A 15,869-nucleotide genomic window follows, 5' to 3' on the forward strand; every position below is an offset into this window, starting at 1 on the left:
TGCCTGATACAGATACTGGCCAAATCTGTCTGTTTGTCTGTCTGTCTGTCTATCTATCTATGTATCTATCTATCCATGGAGGAGTTAAAAACCACAAAATGATAAAATGAGCAGCTGTAGCTTCAAGAAACAAATGCCTTCAGTGGTGGTTTCTATGCAACCACAACTGTTTTGCCAGCATTCCAGGCTTGGTTTCTGTCAGTAAAAGCTAAAAGAAGGGGCAGCACCTGACATTATGGCCAGGCCTGGCAGCAACCACCAAGTGACTTGAATACCACATAACTTGCATGACTCACCCAGACCAACAGCCTGTTCAACAGTAACTACCATGGTTTTCTTGGGTTGAGGCTGCCAGGAATTTGGGAAGGAAGAAAAATCTGCAGAGAGGGGCAGATAAAAGTAGGTTGGCAGATGGGTGGGAAGGAGAGAAGGATGCAGGAAAAGAGGAGAGCCAAGGGGATTTGGGGGGAGGGAAAGTGTAAATAATGGTGGGAGGGGGAAATAGGTTGTGCCCAGCAAGTCCTTCCCATTGGTTCATTCTGTCCATGAAGCTGAACAGAACACATAGTTTCTTTGTTACCAAAAGGCAGCTTCTGTGCTCGCATTTGAACTTTCTCAATATGCCCTGCACTGGCATCAATTGTACTAACAAACGTTTCAGCACTTACAGCAGAGTAAGAAAATGGAGATGGATTTAACTCTTTTCCCTGTTGCTTTGAGAAAACACAAATAAATGCAGTGAATGCTATTCTGTTCAGTTTGCAATGGATTTTGTAAAGACTCTTTAATGATAGAATGTAGGCCTCTGACATGAAGGGCAATGGAGCTGCCAAATTCCCCTTCCAATCATATAGAAACATCTAATTATCTTTTAATAGTACTACTTTGGAGTTTGTTAAAGTATACTGTCAAGAAACTTCTAAAAGAAAGCTTTAAGATGCTGTTGTCTCTGTACTGAATTGGAGAATTCAGTACTATTATAAGTAGAGTTACACCCTGTAAGCCCATTGTCTTCTTTTGACTTGGATTGTAGTGTAACTCAGTTTGTGCGCACAGCTTGCCATGAGGTCCTTGTATGCTTCCAGGACAAAAAGAGTCTTTCTCGTTGCCCCTCAGAGTGTATCTGTGGAGTTGGAGCTCTGGCAGAAACAGCCAAGTCAAACCTATGGGTGTCTGTAACCACTCTGGGGCCTTTTAGGTCTCACTGGTTGAGTATATGCTTGTCATTAGTCACTCCAGAGCCTGGAGGCTTCTAGGCTGCAGGCCTTAGCAGAGGCTGTTGTGGCAAAGTAACCAACAACTCCATTAAATGCCCTGTCACTAGAATCCATTGTGCCCAAAATACTTTGTAGAATTCTTTCCTGAGATTCTAGTGGGGTGGATTATGCTGTAGAATTTTGATGGCTTCTTTTGACCATTCAAAACTTTTATTACGCTTGCAGGCCTTGTAGCCCCCTCACTGCTGTCACTTCTCAGCCTCCTTTATACCATATACTAACTTTTCCTTCAGAGAAGGGAACTAGCATTCCACCTAGATCCAGGCGAGTCCCTGTCCTGAATTCCTTTCGCTAGTACTTTAAATGCTAGATGTTTGAGAAGGATATCAAGATGGTAATGGTTGGAACCAATGCATTAGAGCCATTTTCTCTCCTTCCCCCCACCCCTTCCCTGCAGTGTTTTTATTTGCAATTTTTTGAGATCTTGCCCTGCCATTGTATTCATATTGATGTTTTGTTGATTTCTTTTGTTCCATTTTTCTTAGGCCCCCCTGTCTTCCCCCTAAGCCACAGAAAATGAGGAGACCTAGGCCTCTCTCAGTCTATAATCATAAACTCTTTAACGGCAATATGGAAACGTTCATTAAGGTACTTGCTGTCTAACAGTGAGAGTCTGTGAACTCAATGGATGTAATGGTAGCTTCCCCCCCCCTCTTCTAACCACTGACCTGCTTTCTTTTCTTGGATGTGGCCTTTCACATGCACTGCACATCATGCCATTAACATGGTTGGTATGCTTTCTGCCTCAGTGAAGATTGTTTTTTGGTGGCTGTTCTTCCTTGCCACAATGGCGAGACACAAGTTAATCCACACACTTGGTGTTTCTCTCACTTGTATTCATACCAACTGGGAGGGATGAGATAATGGTAATGGCCCACATGGATCAGTATGGAAGCACAATACCCTTTATGCCTGTTAGCATGCTAATTGCAATCTGCCGTATCTTATTACTGCAGACCAGACTGCTGTGATTTTATAAGCTGTTGTTTATATGAACATCTCAGAGGTTAAAAGTACCATGCCTGCCTCCCATAGGAAGAGATTTGCCAGTATATCAAAGTCTTTAAAAAAAATCCTTAAAGAATGTTGTGCTTTCAAACTGATATAACTCATTGTAGTTTAAGAAAGGCAAGATGCTATTCAGAGAAGCAAAATGTTAACTTTTATTCCTCAGACAGTGAGCTCTTGAATGTTTACTTGTTTGAGACGAAAGCAGCAGAGAGAAGCCAATGGGGAATGTTGTCCTTTGAGGAGGCATCTTTCCATCCCTACTCAGAGGAATATATACCATTTTTTAAAAGTAGCTCAAATTTGACATTTCTCCTATCTCAAGAAGAGAAAAGAAAAAATAACCACAGTTGGCAGGAATGAGAAGACTGCTGTTTTATGCTTAACTGTGTGGCCAGCTGAATGACAGGGTAGTTATTTCATGTTTTGTTTTGTTGTTTATAAAATCAACCTAATATAGTTGTCTTGGAGCAATTTGACAAAAGCAAGGGGCTTATGACAAGCATTTAGAAGCCCGAAATTCTCCCACATACCACAAAACTCTAAAATGATTTATATGCATAAAATCTGGTACTTTCCTGAGTAGTAAAGGGGTGGTTGTGTTAACTCGTTGCTACTTGGGAAAAGCTGCAACATAAAACATGTTGAGGGAATGGAGAGAAGCATTAATTGGACTAAGAAATTGGTGCCATTTAGAAGTCCATCTCTAGTCAGCAGATACTCAACCTATGTCTTTGCAATAATCTACACTGCTTTAAATTCCTAGATCAACCAATAAAAATATATTGGGGGGGGGGGAATAAATTCCTAGATCAGCATCACATTTAAGTTTTTTCAATTAGTATTGTTCTAATACAAGAGTAAATTGCTTCATGAATGGCCCCAATGGCCTTGACTCAACTGTTGACTCTTTTTGGAGTGCTTTAACTTGGCACGACTAATGTGCAGTATAAAGTCTTATTCCACTGCAGGGTCCACCCCAGTACCTCCCAGAAAGTGTTCTGAAGGCATAGTTGCAGTAATATTGCAACTATACTGAGTTGCAGTAATATGGCTAAGACTCTAAGCTTCCTCAGTTGGGACATTTAAATAGGAACCACTTACAAGGTGCTCTAAGTAGCTTGTTTTGAATTAAAATCAGGGTATAGATGCTTTATTTAAAACATTTATATCCCACACTCTCCATCACAGAGCCCTCGATAATAACAGTAAATTTAAAAACGCTGTCTGATATCAGTTGATAAATCAACATGCTATAAATTACATAAGAAACAGAAGCACCATAAAATATCCAAAGCTTCATGCAATCAACAATAACAAGGGACAGAATGCTCCAAAGCACCCAAACTCCCCAACAATAAATAAAATTGGATAAAAAGCATCAACAAGGATAAGACTGTATAAAAATAATGGGAAAGAATTTCAGATGTAATGAAATTGTATAGGGTGACAACTAATTAAAATGAAACCTATTCCAAAAATGTACGCTAAGATTGTGCTCTGAGATCAGACAGATCTACAATAGTGGTGAAGTCGTAAGTTGCTGCAAATATGAGCAATTTTATCAATTCAGAGTTTTGCAAAAAGGTGATACTGGATTTTTATCAGTCTAGGTTTACATTATTAGGGACCAAATGCAGTGAACCCTTAACACTTGGAATGATTCCACTGGACAACTTTGTGCAGACACAGTGGTGTTGATGAAGTATGCTGCCATCACTACCATGAAATAGGCCCAACAATATGCCCAACAATGTTTTGTTCATATTTACTGAAAGACTTCTGCCACTTGATCTCTCGTTGCTGCTCCTCTGCTTAATTGTCCTGAGCTCAGTTAACTAAGAAGCTGCATTAACTTCGTGGGAGGGCTTTGTCCACTGCCCAGCCAAGGAATTGACAAGGTACCAGTCATGTCCATCAAGAACTCACTAAGAGCCATTGTCTTAATCGTCCTCAACCGTGAATGATTCTGAGTACTTGTGAGTCTAAACCTTACCAGCTAATGGTTAGTGTATGACAAAGGGATTGTTGAGGTCTTCCTCACCCAAATCATCTTCCATTCTGTCAACAAAGAAAACCAATTTGAGAATATGAGTCTAAGATGTTCTGGGATACCTCATAGTTGTATCATGGAGGCCATGAAGTCCTGAACTACATGAGTTAAAAGTATGTAAAATGAAATACTTTCCCAATTCCCATTGTTGCTTGGCTCTCATAACTATCTTAAGCCACATCACAATGATGATGTGCCAACGGAAGTACAAGTAGCATTTATATATATTTTAAAAAATGCATCCTGCCTTTTTGCCCAGTTAGAACCTTCAAAGTGTTGAATAGTTAAAATACATTAAAATCAACTTTAAAAACAGTACATGTATGTAAAATAGCAGTTTAAAAAAAAAACAGGAAGAAGGGTCAATAAGGAAATTCCAAACAACAAACAAAAAAAGTTGTCACCTGCTGGTGGAAGAGAATGTTTGAGGGGAACAGACAAAACTTTCTGGGTAGGGAATTCCATGGTTTGATGCCGCAACCAAGAAGGATTGCTGCCTATCTGTCTTCAGATGATGGGGGCACCTGCGGCAAGGCCCTCAATAATAACTAGTGGTTCATATGGTGAGTAGGCAGTCCTTAAGGTATTCTGGTTCCAAGCCGTATAAGGTTTTGAAGATCAGTACCAGCATCTTGAATTGGGTCTGGAAGCAACTTGGAAGCCTGTGTAGATGGAACAAGTGCAGAGTGATACAGCCCCTACAGTCAATTCCAGACAGCACCCTGACTGCATCATTCTGGACGAATTGAAGTTTCCAGACGTTCTTCAAGGGCAGTCCCATGTAGAGCATGTTGCATTCAGTCATCTAATCTGAATGTTACCAAGATATGCACCACAGTGCCGAGTTATTTTTTATCCAGGGAAGATGTCAGCTGGCTCCCCAGCCGAAGCTGGTAGAAGGCGCTCCTGGCTACTGCTGCCACCTGCCTAACCAACAGGAGATTGAGTCCAACAGCACATCCAGACTATGAACGTGGTCCTTTAAGGAACATGAAATCCCATTCAGAACAGGAGAAACCTCAGTTTGTAGAAGCCGCCAATAACACCTCTGTCTTGTTGGGATTAAGTTTCAGTTTGTTGGTTTTCGTCCATCCCAAAACTGCCTTTATGTATTGGTTCAAGTTCTTATAACCTCCATGGGATCTGATGGAAGCTCAAGACAGAGCAGGGTATTGTCTGCATATTGGTGGAAACCCAACACAGATCTCTGGATGATCTTACCCTGTGGTTCCCCATAGATATTAAAAAGCACGGGGGGCATAGAACCTTGAAGGACACCAGAGGGTCAAGCAGCAGTCCCCTAGTATCACCTAGTAAAACTTTCTTACAGATAGGACCAAAGCCACTGCAAAATGATGCCTCCCAGCCCCAGAAATCAGTCCAGAAAGATACCATGATTAAAAGCTACTGAGAGTTCTAGGATAATCACAGGGTCACACTCCCTCTGCCCATCTCCCGTTATAGAACATCTACCAGATCAAAAAAGGCCATTTGAGTCCTATAATTAGGCATGAAAACAAATAGGGACTAGTAGACTTCTGTTCCTATACATACTTAAAAGTACAACAGCCCAGCTGAGTCTCTATTTAGCAACCCTATATCCGTTTGTATCTGTGGTCTACATTTCATATGTTGCTTCCTCATGTTGCTGATGCTACATATCCCAGTCACCAACGTTATTATCACTTGCAAATCTTCATATATATGATATGTTCATACTACTTAACTGCTGAAGTAGAACATATAGATAACTATGAGGCTGGATACTCATAACTTTGTTGAGGACAACATTAGGAGAACAACCTACCAACTCTTTCAGTAGGTTGGCACACACTGAAATGTGTTTGTGAAAGACTCAGTGAACATCTGGCTTAATATGGCATACCCTGAACAACTGTGAACTTGAAGGCTTGGTGAGTTGCTTCTAATATTTATACTCATATTACCATGTTACCGATAACTGATTCACAGTGCACATTCTCAAAACCACTGAGACTTGGATCTTGATTCCTTTGTTCCTTTCTAAAGTCTCTGTGGAGGCTTTCCTCCAGTGCAGCACTTACTCCATTAGCTGCTAGCTATTCCACATGCTTAACAATTCCTTGAAAAACATGCATCTTTCACATGTGGAAATGCTAGGGTCAGGGGACACAAACACTGCAGCATGAAGAAAGCCTCCACAGTGGCCAATGAGAAGCATAAGGGGAACAATATCATAGGATCTAAGCTTTAATACTTGTAATAAAGTAAAGCTAGCCTGTCCCAGAGGGATTACTTGCATTAGGGGCCTGCCTGAAGAGAGGAAATCCTTTGCCATAATCAAATTCCTGGTGAAAAGTTGTAATAACCAAAGTTATTGTGGACCTAGCAATACCGTCTTAAAAGTATACAGTATTTCAGCATTAGATATATAAGAAAATCTTCTCCAGGTAAGTTGACCTTTTAGGATCATTTCAGAGGAACATCGCCATGAAATAAAATATCGCTATAGTCTCCTGCGGTTAGATTTCACATCTATGTGGCACCTTCAGACTGATGTTTAACTATATCCTGAAGCTTTTTAGCTTATTCATTTATGGGAACATAGTCTTGAGAAAAAGCCATGGAAGAGAGAGAGGGAAATGTCATCTTCTAAACTCGCTCTCAAAAAATATCTATTCCATGAAGGGTTTTGTCCATATCATGAAAGCTGAATCTTCCCTTTTTATCAACAGGTTCATGAGAGACTGTTACTCAGTTTTCTGAATAGGCAGTTAGTCTGTTGTGAAAGAACAGGGTGGAGTGGATGGACAGTGTCTGACAGGAAGTTTCCTGAAGTCTGTCACTGAGGCTGAGAGGTTGCATACTAAACAGTTACATGGGGTATTGGAGCTTTACCTTGATCCTTCTAAGCTGCCATTGCATTTAAGCTTTCATGGCCTCTAGAAGATGTGCTTACTTTAACTGATCTTATTCTTGCTTAACCTTTTCTTTTTCCCTGCTTTGCTGCTTTATTTGCTTATCAGAGGAAGAAGGAATGCTCGAACAAGGAACCAGGTATTTACTAGAGGAACTCCCATCTGAAAAAAATAATATATATGTATGTGTGAGCATACATATATATATATAATATACATATAAACTAAACCGAGACAATGCTTTTTATTCTTTGTTGAAAATATGCCACAAACTCCATTCAGTGTGTTCATGTAAGGTATTGATTTAGAAGGAATTTTAGAAAGCCCAAACTCATGAAAAGATGGCCCTGTCTCCCTCCTAGTTAGAAATTAGAGCCTCTCAGTTTTGGGACAACCGTTCTTTTACTGAGATTGAAAATTTTATGTAGTGTCCCCTAACAATAATATCTGAGTAGTAATTATGATCCAGCTGAATTTAGCCCTCTTTTTGCTTCCCATTTTTAAGTGACAACCAATTTCTTGTTGGTATTGCCAAAGGATTATGTTGGAAAGGTGTGCAAAGTACTGAAAACATAACCAGCCATTATCTTAATTTCTTGCTTGCTCTCTGACTAACCTACCAAAGCTCATTTTTTCAGTTGGGGATCTTTGTGGAATTTTTGTTTGCTTACATTAAAGCATTGATTTCACCAATCCAGTGCTCTCAATTGATTTTTTAAAAATTTGATTTCCTTTAAAAGGATTCAGGACAGGCTATCCCACTTGTGGTTGAAAGCTGTATTCGCTACATCAATTTATATGGTAAGTTGATTTGATCTCCACTGGGTTTCAGTGTTTTTGCAGGAAACTCTAGTACAAGGAGTTCTCCCCAGAAACTCAGTGAATATGCCAGCTGCCTTGACTAATTATAAGAGGCTGAATGTTAATGATAGTTATTTAATCTCTAATTAGTTTTGTATCAAAAGGAATGAGTGATAAATATTTGGCTATGTATGTGCTTGTTGGCCAAATTGTTTGTGGGGTTGCAATCCAAAAACGTGAATGAAATTAATTAGAATGTTTCCATTTACTGCCGCAGGCTTTAGACCATGGCGTGGTGTTCAGCAACCAGTGTTTCTTAGACAGAAACATTTAAGGGACAAAGGTCATATACAGCCAACCCAATGATTACAAAAAGTCCCCCTCTCTTGTTGTTGGCGGTGTTGATTTTCCAAACAGCAACAGTGTAGGTTGGAAGAATGTATATGGCTTTATATTACCTACTCCTCTCACGAATTTGGACATATTTTCTGTCTTGGGCATTAAGAGAGAGCTAGAATACCTCTTTTCTATACAACAGAATTTTCTTTCTCAGTGCAAGAGCGCAGATTGCTGGGGAAGTTAGCTGGGGGTGACATGCTATGTTCTAGATTTCAGCAAGGGAAGAAGACTCTTGCTATTTTTGTTTCAGTTTTAAAGAACTTGACTTAGCCTTTGTTTTTTACCTTATTCTAGGTCTACAACAACAGGGTATATTTAGAGTTCCTGGATCTCAGGTTGAAGTCAATGATATCAAGAATTCATTTGAGAGAGGTATGAACTAGCATATGATTCTTGTAGCATTGCTTAGAATAATGTGTGAAATCTGGTAGGTAAATAGTCATGCAGATGAGAATTGTTTGCTACCATCTTTTTCTAGTATTGAGGGACATTGAGGAATACATACAGCAGAATAATGTATTCAGACTATAGTTTGTGAACCAGTATACTATCATTCCTCTGAACTTGTTTTCAATACAGAATTCATCCTTGGAATATGTGAAGGAGACAGTGGCCTTAAATATGTGCATAAACTTGCATAAACTTATGCATAAACTTGCGTCTAATCTTGATCCCATCCCAATCTGATTCTGTTTAGGGAAAGAAAATGTCAGTATTATAAATACTAAATATGAATAAATAGTAACACAATTTACATGTGAAATGACAATACTTAATGTGTGAATTCTGGACAATTCGTTATTGCCCAAACAAACTATTTGGGAATATGAAGTACTGGGTTAGATACACATATACATACACACTAATACTCGTACGTATACTCACACATATACTCACATGCACTAAAAGCATTAATTTGGTGATGAGTGGAGAATTTGGAGACTTTCATTATTTAAAACCATGACTTTCTGCCCCTCCTATGCATATTTACTTCACAGAAGTAAGCTCCAGTGAATCCTGATACATATACATAATATTACAGCCTAAGATGACGCTGGGTACTACTGCAACATCCATGTTCTTTAGGTGATCTTGAGATATTTCAGCCCACTGGTTTACCCAAAAACTAAATCTGTTAGTCATGTAATAAATTGTCATGGATAGGCCTTGGTCACCTACATTTCATGTTTAAATTATTCCATGTTTTAAATGACCCTTTCACATACTAAGCAGATTTATGTGAATCATTCTTGAAATGAAACACTGGAATAAATATAAAATGGCGGTGGTGATCGACCTTAAAATTCTCACTGTGGCAGATACTTAAATCATCCTGGTTATAGTCATCTTTGATGCAGTGTGGACTAGCTATTTAATATAATGTTCTATGTACATAAAAAGCTCTTCACGCCCTTGGACCAGTACACCTATGGGACCACCTCTCTCCCTATGTTCCTCCATGGCAGCTTCGTTCATCTGAATAGGGTCTCCTGCAGGTGCCGACCTGCACCTGAGCGAAATCAACAGCTGCCTGTACACATGCATTCTCTGTTGTGGCCCCTGTCCTATGGAACGGTCTGCATGAGGAGGTCAGCAGAGCCTCCGCTCTCCTGGCTTTCTGCAAACAATGGAAAAATGAATTATTCAAAATGGCTTTTTAGTCAGATAGGAGGACTGTATTGTAGGGAGGGGGTCTCAGATGCTTGACTAATGAGTTAGGGACCATAAACTTCACCACTGTGTTGCCTTACATCCTGTCTGTTGCTTACGTATGTGCTACCTGTGCTTCAAGTATGATTCTACTGGGTAGTTATATGTTGTCTAATGTAAGTCCTAGAATTGCTTCTGTTTCAATATTTCTTCAACTGTATTGGATTCTTGCTAATACTATGTCTTTGTAAACTTGTATTTATTTACCCTATGGCATTATTTATGGAAATGTCTTTAATACTGATTGTATTAATCTCACACTATGTAATCCACCTTGAGTCTCAGTGGGAAAGGTGGACTATAAATGACATCAATAAAATAAATATATGTGTGTAGCTGAACGAAATGATTCTTGCTATAATATAGGCTGCTATTCTAGTCTGTTCAGGTGTAATTTCTATAAGATGTGAAGAATTTCTTGCCTAATCTTGAACTAGAATTTAATGCTATGAGCAAATCTTTTATCCTTTCAGGTGAAGACCCCCTTGCTGATGATCAAAATGAACGTGACATTAATTCTGTTGCTGGGGTGTTAAAGCTGTATTTCCGGGGTTTGGAAAATCCACTCTTTCCTAAGGAAAGGTTTCAAGACTTGATTTCTACTATCAGTAAGTATCATCAGTGATTAATCAAGTCTTTGAACTCTGTGCACTTCATGGTCTTTTTAAATTCTAGGACCTGTGGCTTTTCTGCAGAAAAAGCAATTGGTCCCTTTTCCAAGGCATTGGTCTGAATTCTAGTGGTAAATTAGTGCCGCCTCCATTGCAGCCTTAATTTAGAATGATAACTATGCTCAGTGTGAGCATAAGAAGCTGCCTTATACTGAGCCTGAACATTGGTCCATCTAGTTTAGTATTGTCTGTCCAAACTGGAAGCAGCTCCAGGGTCTTCCCCAGTACTTACTGTCTGAAATCCTTTTAAATTAGAGTCGTCAGGGATTGAAACTGGGACCTTCTGTATGCAAAACACACTCTAGCACTGACCTAAGTGAATTTCTCTTTTTCCTTAAAAATACAGCACATTTCTTACAAACTTATTAGTTCTTATTTACTCATTACGTAGGTTTTATCTTCCTTGAGTAAATCAAAATGTTGTTTCCTATACTGTGCGAGTGCAGGTATACATTTACCACTATTTGTTTGTGCAGCAGAGGTTATTGACAATAATGATAGGCCTCAATGATACATGTGCTTGAATAAATGTTTTTTTTTTAATTTGAATAATTTTGGCAATAATTAATATGCTGTTTAGTACACTTTTAAGTAATTCAGTGTTTTCAGTGTTATAAAGTTGATATCCACATAGTCTTCTAGCCCTCCTATCACTACATGAAATTGTTTCTGTCCAGAATAATACCATTTCTTACAACTTAGTCAAAAAACTGTCTCCTAGTACTTCCATCACAGATGAAAAACAGTGCAAAAAAGTAAATAAGTCTTTTAAAAAGACTTCTAAACTACACTGTTGCTTTTTATTTGTTGATAATGTATTAATGTACGTAAGTTCCTTTTGTTAATGTCTGATAGGGCTACTGAGACACTAACTGTTGAATGGATGTATAATCCTATCCTAAGTCAGGATGTACATACCCCAGAGTTCCTTGTCAGATGCCAGTCTAGTTTAGGACTTTTAAGATTCCCCCAAGAGAGGTTCTGTAGCTTCTCTAGTAAGCTTATGTGATAGTAGAACTACTTTTCTTCATTGTGTCTGAAAATGAGTGATCCTCATTAAAATTAATTGGACTTTCTGCTTAAAAAGCTTATGAGGGATCGCAGCCATATTTAAAAGATTTGATTTCCAAATGTATGTGCCTAATGTACTTTCCTTCATCCTTTCCATATCCTTAGAGAACAAGATAATGATACCAAAACTCAGGCTTCTTGTTATTCTGTAGTACATTTTACCTGGGTGGAATACCAACATAGAAATATTCAAAATATCCATGTATTCTTCCCACAGAGTTGAATCCAGTGCAAACAAGGTCTGCACAAGAATCCATGATCTTCTTGGCTGTGTCTATCTCAGAGCAGCCATTTCTGACCCTGAGAGAGTCTATTCCTGAGAGTATAGGACCTGCATGGCATAATAGCCGTGTGAGGCAGAAGGCTACAGTGAGGAGGGGGTGAAATGGCTTCCTTTTGCCTCTTGCATAAACAAGAGTTCTGCTGACAGAGCTATCCTCCCCACTGCAGATTCCAGGCATGTACAGTTGTTACTGTACATGGATTCTGCAACCTTGGAAATAAACTTTCCGAGGGTCAGAAATGACTGCTGGAGAGAGGGAAGAATTGGGAAGATCCCCAGCCATTAGATCCACCAGATCCCTGGATCTGACTCAGTAAGTTCAACCTGAAGTGCAGAGAAAAGATTCTCCCCCACTGATAGCAAAAGACATAAGATACAATAATGCAATAGTGGCTAATTCTAACAACAAATGTCTGAGAACTGACCAGTTAATTGTCTGGGTCAGATTTTGAAGCTTAATGGGCTGCTGTAAATTCTTATGTTACAGAAATTGAAAATCTTTCAGAAAGAGTGCATCAGATCCAGCAAATCATTATTACATTGCCGCGGGCTGTCATCATTGTCATGAGATACCTCTTTGCTTTCCTCAACCAGTGAGTCAACTGCTTCTTATTTTTGACCAAGTTGAAAATTCCCTTCCTCGCTCAGTACTCTCTCTTGTTCATATCTAGTGCTTGGGCAGGGAAATGTTTGTGCCTCTTGATTGCGATGGCCATCTTTGGTCCAGCTGACTGTAGAGGCCTGTTTGTGTCAGTTTATAATTTGGTAGTATAGCTGTGGGTTGCTTGTGTTTGCAGCTTGTCGCAATACAGTGATGAGAACATGATGGATCCCTACAACTTGGCCATCTGCTTTGGACCAACTTTAATGCACATTCCAGATGGACAGGATCCAGTGTCCTGCCAGGCTCATGTCAATGAGGTCATCAAAACCATCATAATCAATCATGAGGCCATTTTCCCCAGCCTCAGGGAGCTAGAAGGACCTGTCTATGAGAAATGCATGACTGGTGGGGAAGAGTACTGGTAAGGAACATGGAAATGGAAATTTGTGCCTTTTCACATCTTGAAATCTTACGGAATTTATTCTAAATTAAACAAGAGATGCTCTGCTACAGGTGTTAACACATTTTGTTTGTCAGTGGAGATGAAGGTTAAGGTATGATACAGGCATACAGCTCTGGCCTAAGTGGATGGGACTGCTATTTAAAATACATGGATGTATGTAGAAAAGGGTGCTGTTGCTTTTGTGTTTCCTGATTGACAGGACTGTTTGAAATGATGCAGGCCATGTCTTCTGGATGCTCAGCAACCTGTGGGCCACAAATATTTCAACTTACTAGTTGGCCTCTTGTGCTCTCTACACCACAAACACTTTTTCCCCACCCTCCAAATCCTCTAGTATGTGCAGGGGACTTAGAGCAAAGGCAGGTGCTGATTGTGTATGGGGAGGAAGGTAAGACACAGGAGACTCCAAACCTCTGTGCAGGTCATAGGGCCCTGCCTATCAAGCACTGTTAGTACCTTGGGATGCGGACAAGTAACCTGAGGCAAAACATGGTCTTGGGCCTTTTTCCTTTATCTCTCTAAATTGCTATTAGTAGATAACATAGTTTATGTAAGTACCTGGAATATTGAAATGTATTGTATAGCTTAGTATGTAGTATTTTTTTTTAAATGAACTAAACCATTACTTATGAATGCCAGTTCACTGGCTAGACAAATAAACTTCCTATTTGACTCTATAAGCCACTGCCCTGAATATGTCAAAGGTCAGGTGGACACAACCTTATTTGTCTGTTGTTCTTAGACAATATCAGCCAATGTATTGGGGACTCTCAATACTTAGAACAATTTTATCCTGCCCTTCCTCCATGGAGCTCAGAGCAGTGTTCATAGCTCTCACCTCCTCTATTTTACCATCACAACAACTCTGTGAATAGGTTGTGTGAGCTTGACTGGCCCAAAAGCATCCAGCAGGTTTCATGGCAAAGTGGAATTGGAACCTGGGCTTCCCAGATTCTAACTTGATATTCTAACCAACACACCACACTGTCCTTATGGGTCCAGGGCAATTTGCTTTCTTTGCTCTCCCACCCCAGCACTCTTGTGTGTACCTGACTTGAGGTAAAATTGCAGTTTTCAATCACTTGTAGAGTCGATCGCTTCAATCAACCCCTTTATTACTTGCCTTCTCAAGTGCAGTGCACAAGATCAGTTTGTTCCCACCACAATACAAGGAGAGAAGATATGAGCTGTATGGAATCTGCCTTGCTGGGGGACTGAGGGCACATGAGTGATTTGTGGAAGCCTGTCTAAAATCAGAGGGGGCCTTGAATCTCTAGCTGTCAGAAGCTTTAGAGCTGCAGAGAGAACATGGAAGGAGATTTGCGTCTTGGAAAGCTGTTCCTGTGCTTGACCTTTGGTTTTACAGATGCCTCCCGTAGTGTTTCTTGTTGTAGGTCCACTGCCCTTTTTGATGTATGCCCTCTCATTCTCTTGAAAAGATTTGAATAGTAGAAAGACCGACACACTGAATGTCTAATAATGAAAACTACATAACTTTTTTAAGATCATCACATTTTGTGCAATTTGGAGTAAGAATTTGCAGTTTTTGCATCATTTGGACATTGCCTTTTTAAAAAAGGCATGAAGTAAATGTAACTTAAATCCAAATGGAGCAGATCAATAGATGTTTACTTTTTCCATGACAAGTGCTATGAGAAACAGCTTGTTAGAATTAGTACCTATTGGAGAGTGTGTAGGCCTCACTTTCACTCTTAGACTACAGTATGCTTTACACTCATGGAGCCCCACAATAGAATTTTTCATCCATTCCTCCCATCAAGTTTAATCCTAGGTGTGAAGAGAAGATCATAGTCTGCTGGTGCTATTTGGTTCTTTGACACTTTGGTCATGAGCTGAATTTCAAGTTGCTGCTGAATACGAACCTAAGGTCAATGTAGCTGCATTAGAAGAAATGCCATGACAAGACTTTTATTTTCAAAGATCCTCTCAGCAATTTCATTACAATGTCTTGTCATTCAGAGTTAAAGGAAACAGCAGTAGTAATGACATTAAGCATAATGTAATACAGGAGTAAGCAAATAAAGATTTGACAGGAATCTCTGTTTAGTTTTAGAGACCGACAGCTGCCATGTCACTGCCATAAATAAATGTTTCCGGAAGCCATCCATTGAGTGGGTGGGCATAACATTTGAATTGGAAAATATATTTGGCCCAAAGTATAATAGCAGTGTGAGCTAGTGGTGGTAGTGACAAGACACCTCAACCCCTCTTCCTTTTCTCCTTAAAATAACTGTTGTGAGAGGGAGGAGCCAGTTATATCTGATGGCAGCAGTAACACCGCATGTGGTGGCAGAAGTAACATTTTTGTCTGGCTGTCTTTATTCTTCCTGTTTGTAAAAAGGCTGCAAGGAGAGAGAGGCCCAGGCTTGGCTGGTGGCAGCTGAAGCAGATGATTATGGATGTGGTGACAGCTTGTCTGGTGTGTCTCCTGCCCACTAAGCAGCTGCTGATTTTTAAACTGGTCTCTCTGAGTGCTCTGAAGCCTAGGAGAAAAATCAATGGGGTATCTCTTTACGATGGGCTGAATAAAATACAGTAGCCAGGAGGAGTTTCTTCCATACCCAAAGTATAACCAGTAGACCAGTCTTACTGATTTGTAAGGCAAATAGCA

The 15,869-nt window shown here is 39.7% G+C and overlaps 1 protein-coding gene across 2 annotated transcripts in view; it reads left to right on the top strand.

Moving 5' to 3' along the window:
- Positions 1–15,869, top strand: part of SRGAP3 (SLIT-ROBO Rho GTPase activating protein 3) — a 268,972-nt gene that overhangs the window by 223,106 nt on the left and 29,997 nt on the right. Inside the window, exons 12-17 of one of the 2 annotated variants that reach the window (XM_054976158.1) lie at positions 1,763–1,865; positions 7,976–8,036; positions 8,730–8,807; positions 10,619–10,753; positions 12,658–12,763; positions 12,968–13,195. In XM_054976158.1, the coding sequence (XP_054832133.1) occupies positions 1,763–1,865; positions 7,976–8,036; positions 8,730–8,807; positions 10,619–10,753; positions 12,658–12,763; positions 12,968–13,195 (711 nt within the window). Of the gene's footprint in view, positions 1–1,762; positions 1,866–7,343; positions 7,375–7,975; positions 8,037–8,729; positions 8,808–10,618; positions 10,754–12,657; positions 12,764–12,967; positions 13,196–15,869 lie in introns of both variants that reach the window. The other variant, XM_054976157.1, reaches the window with a different exon arrangement.

The sequence above is a fragment of the Eublepharis macularius genome, chromosome 4 (genome assembly GCF_028583425.1).
Source record: "Eublepharis macularius isolate TG4126 chromosome 4, MPM_Emac_v1.0, whole genome shotgun sequence".
Classification (NCBI taxonomy): Eukaryota; Metazoa; Chordata; class Lepidosauria; order Squamata; family Eublepharidae; genus Eublepharis; species Eublepharis macularius.